General features: G+C 33.0%; 1 protein-coding gene across 1 annotated transcript; it reads right to left on the reverse strand.

Moving 5' to 3' along the window:
- Nucleotides 1–1,894: 1,894 nt before the first annotated feature.
- On the reverse strand, nucleotides 1,895–4,455 carry LOC123921934 (ribosomal protein S19, mitochondrial-like). Its single transcript, XM_045974671.1, has 2 exons — nucleotides 4,316–4,455; nucleotides 1,895–2,466 (listed from the first exon to the last, which is right to left on the reverse strand). Exon 2 carries the CDS (start codon nucleotides 2,459–2,461, stop codon nucleotides 2,081–2,083), a length of 381 nt encoding a protein of 126 aa, XP_045830627.1. The 5' UTR covers nucleotides 2,462–2,466; nucleotides 4,316–4,455; the 3' UTR covers nucleotides 1,895–2,080.
- Between the last annotated feature and the right edge of the window lie 442 nt (nucleotides 4,456–4,897).

A 4,897-nucleotide genomic window follows, 5' to 3' on the forward strand; every position in this document is an offset into this window, starting at 1 on the left:
TAAAGGTTTATGATTTGTGGACATAGAACAGTGATAGCAACGGGTAGAGAAAGAAGAAAAATATGAGACATACTGATGATCATTAGATAAAAATTGATCTTTAGATATTATACATATCCAAATCATCATAGTAATGACGATGTCAATTTAATAGAAGAAATACGAAAGAGGAGAGTGTCGGAAAAACCTTCGTAAGATTATGAATGTCTACAACTGTTTTGAATTGCAAATGAAAAGAACACTGCATTTGAACTACTTGAGTTGCAAGAAATGAGTTTAACACGATAATATCTGTGAATGATTTATCCGTGTTGAAGGTAATTAATCTCATAAGGGTTGCCCTTAATTATCTCTGTTCCATAATTGAACAAGCACCAGTATCACTTGTAAAGCCAAAAGAAAATTATCTCTGTTCCATAATTGAACAAGCACCAGTATCACTTGTAAAGCCAAAAGAAAAATGACAACTACCATTTCGGACAATACCTTCCGCGAAACTGCTATTGTGAATGTTACAAACAACGCCATCACAATTTAGCTTAACAAAATCAACATGAAAAACGGAGAATTAGGAGTTCATCCTAACTCACGTCTTCCCATCTTTACAAGTCAACAATAGCTTTTTCTTTCCTATTAGTAAGTAAAATCTGGTTGGTCTGTTATCCCAGCCTTGCATTCATCTGGTAAGAAATTACCTTATTCATTCCTTCTTTTAACCGCAACGCAGTTGTAACCACCACACAACCTTTGAGAACTTGGGAGACACATTTGGTGAAAGATTCTCATACAATGAGGTGACTTTCTTCATTTTATTTTTGGAACACCACTTCATTCCTACTTATCTATAGATTTGTGAGGCAACTATTCCAACACTATTTCTCTTGTGACATTAATTTTCGTTTAAAAATTGCATATTTAGTGTTGCTAATTTCACCATAAACACACTTGAATCCTCACCCATGAAAAAAAATTAAAAATAGTGACAGTGACCATAACATAGTAATTGAACATTTTTTGAACAAATACAGGATTTTATCTAAGATTTTACAAATACATTTTTTAAAAATAGTTACAATTCATATAAGATTTTATCTACGAACACAACCAATATGATAGCTTATTCACATAGTATTAGCCTATTTGATGTTATAGTAAGATTATCACAAGTGTGTTTTTCGGAAATGGATTAGGTGCAGTCACGTTTTCTGTGCAGTCACGATATTTGTGACGGTCCGATCAAGAACAAAAGGTCTAATAAATGTATGTTATTTATGTTTAATAATTATGCGCTTAAATTAGGACTTTCCGATCTTAATCGGTCAGCTAACGATGTTTGACTGCATAACTGCATGCACTTTATGACTGCACTAAATCCTGGTCCGGGTTTTTCTTTCTCATTACCGACCATCAGAAAGGGCAATTCATTCTAGGGGGAGCACAAATTTTTGAAAGCTAATTATCATATATAGACACTATGGTAAACTTTGAACAACTAAGTTTGACAAGCAAATAAATTCCAGAAGAACCACCCTGTTACATATATAACTACTTAACTGAACTGCATTGACATCAAATTACATTGCAACAACAATGCATACAATCAAACAAATGAAAACAGATGCATGATTGATTGATACTATTAAATCCTCTCGACACTCCCTATTTGCATTTAAATTAAGTTCGGAGAAGCGGAGGAACACAGGCAAATACACAAACAAAAGATAAATTATAAATGACATACCTGTGTAGTGGCAGGACATTCAATATAAACAAATAACTCTTAAATTCACATCCTAAAAACCATAAACTGATAAATCCGTCCATGATAAAAATTAGAACGACAAAAATGAAGAGATAAATTTATTTTTTTGAAAAAGCAAATGAAGAGATCAAATAGGCAATGAACCTAATGGATGCAACAGCAACCATTGTCAAATTTCATGAAACCCTTGTTGTCAATACTCAAGTTAAACACTTCAGATGTAAATAAGCTATGCTGTTTATCCACGTAGATGTAACCAACTGCAGAATATAAACTATTCATAAAATCAATTTCCTAAAAAAAAAAAAAAAAAAAATATCACTTCTTTTTCTTGAGTTGTTTAACTTTTGCATTAGGTTGGTCTTTGGATTTGCGTTTCCTGGTGAGAGCGAATTCACCAAACTTATGACCCACTTTTCCTTCAGTGATCTTACAGCGAATAGTGGTTTTCCCATTGTAAATTTTGACCTGGGAATCAACAAATTCTGGCAAGATAGTGGATCTCCGCGACCAAATGGTTTTGTTCTTCAAAAGTTCTGGATTCTTTTTCATCTTATGTAGGAATGCATCTATAAACGCTGGTTTGCGCGACACAACAGGAGCCGACGACGCCAGCTTCTTAGCAACAGGATTTGCAGTGTCACCGGCGATTCCAAGAAACTGCTTGTTCAGAACCCTAAGCAAATCGGTTGGCCTCATTCTTCCTATTCATACACAAAACTCACTCAAATTCAAAATTGTAAAACTAAACATCGAAAATCAAACCAAAATGAGGTAACTTTATGGAGCATTTAGGAAAAAGATATTGCAAAATTTAGTTTATAAATCACTACTTAATGACATAACTAATACACACAAAAAAACATTTCACTCATACAAAAACAGCAGTACACAATAATAATCCTCACACCTTGAAGGAGCAAGTGATTCCAACCCTTCAAAGTCCCCAATAACTTTTAATAATTTGTTGATTCCCTAACAAATTCACTTGCACCTTAACAAATTATTAGTGTTAGCCTGTTACGTACACAGACACCGGACACAATATGGACATTGACACGTCGACACCGCTAATAATTTGAAAATATGACATAATATAATTTGATCATAAGTGTCGGTGTCGTGTCTAACACAAACGCGTGTCCAACACCAGGACACGCCTAATCCGATAAGTGTTTGTTCTTCATAGTTTACAATACAAAATGCCACCCCTATTTTTACCTTAACAGGCTAATAATAACACTGCAAGCTCTCCTCCAACGCAACCTCTGATTATCAGCAAAAGCAACCACCCATATACTTTACAAGCTGAATAATAAACCTACTGCATAATCCTCAACAGCAACCAAAGAGAAAAAGAAGTACAGTATAAGACAGATGAAACAACCAACACTGATACCAACTAGTACCCCAAGCCGAAAATCTTATGATAGAGCTAAGGGATGAATAGCTCCATGTGCTCTTCCATTCTCAATTAAATCTACTTCCTTCTTGACTAACACAACCACACAAAACCATTGTCCCACTGAGATCGCCAATAATGCCTAACACAAACGCTCAACGCTAATGACGTTACAGAGATCTCAAGCCACTAAATTTAGACCCTCCACACTTCTGTAGAATCAGACTCCAACCTAGTAATCCCCAAACAAGCAAGAGGGTTTGCAAATTATTGCTCAATTTTATTGAAGGATCAAGCGATATGAATGACACTGTTTAAACAAGTCCTTCCTCTTCGATCAAGGACTACTAAAATGAAATCATTTGTATCTGTTTTGGCAACTTTCTGACATGTATATTTCTTTCACCAAATAGGCTAACAGGTATGAAATATGCGCAGAGAACTTAAAAAAAAAAAAAACCATAATACTATATACACCAAAGTTGCTATATAGAAGCTATAGAGGAGCTTTACCAATTACCACTATAGCATAGCAGAATTTGGACAAACCGCTATCGTTCAACGATATGCTATGCAGTAGAAAATGTTGTCAAAATAGCGGCTATAGTGGCACCATAATACTATTGCATAGCAGAATTTTAACAATCTGGTATCCGCAATTGACAACACTAGTTAATACAATGAAGCCAAACACAATGTCAATGTCTAACACTATGCTTTTATTTACAAGACACCTCACATCGAACGCATAAAGAATAAAAACAGCGCGAAAGGGAAAATACTACTCAATTTTTTTCTTTTTTGTATTAAACCTCTGGTTCCCAGGAGAACGCCCCCCCAGTAATCCAGAATTCGGCAGCGAAGTAAGTAACGTCTTGCAAAAAATTGTTACCACCAGGAATCAAACTCAGGATCGGCCAAACGATTCATTCTAGGGAAGCTCATTAAGCACTTTTGTCCAATAAGAATTTTTATTTACATGACACTATACAATAAAAGCAGGATGAATTAAAACAAATTCAAGTAAATACATATATGCAGAACATAAACATATAAGTGCATAGGAAATAATATTCATATCTTCAATTTTTCATTTTCAGATTATGCATAAGTGCTTTTTTCTAAGTAACGATTTTGAATGATTGACTTACAAGGAGAGAGGTGCGAGTGAGACGGTGAAGGGAGGGCTGGCAGCTAATGCGATCGAGAAGAGGACTGACCGAGCGAGCGAGATTGGAGACAGGAAATGGAAAAATCAGGGTTCTAACATTTATTTTAAAAAACAAAAAAACTAAAAGGTGGGTTTGTTTTATTTAAAAAAAAAAATGATTTGTATAGGGTATTATTTTTGGTTAAAAGTTTTTTAACAAAAATTTTTTTTATAAAAGTTAAAATAGTTTATCTTAAAATATCATTTTAAGTATTTCATCGTTTTGTTATAGATTTTTTGGATTATAAAATTTTAGAAAAATCTTTAAAAAATTATTTTAAATAGTTTTTTTAATAAAAAAAATTTTTTTAGAGATATTTTTTTTAAAAAAAATCGTGATTTTTATTAAGTAAAAATGTCTAACATGAATATTTAAGTTATTTAATTTCAAATTTATTTTTTTAATTTATGAAAAGATGAGTTTGAAACAAATTTTACTATTTTTAATTAAGTTATCATAAAAATTATTTTTAAAAAAAAATCTATTTTCTCATAATTATTTTTTATTTTGAAGGGCTTTTTT

This window comes from Trifolium pratense, linkage group LG4 (assembly GCF_020283565.1).
Source record: "Trifolium pratense cultivar HEN17-A07 linkage group LG4, ARS_RC_1.1, whole genome shotgun sequence".
In the NCBI taxonomy this organism is placed as follows: domain Eukaryota; kingdom Viridiplantae; phylum Streptophyta; class Magnoliopsida; order Fabales; family Fabaceae; genus Trifolium; species Trifolium pratense.

Excerpts from the sequence above, each read along its gene's own strand:
- LOC123921934 (XM_045974671.1), bottom strand. The coding sequence starts at position 2,461 with ATGAGGCCAACCGATTTGCTTAGGGTTCTGAACAAGCAGTTTCTTGGA.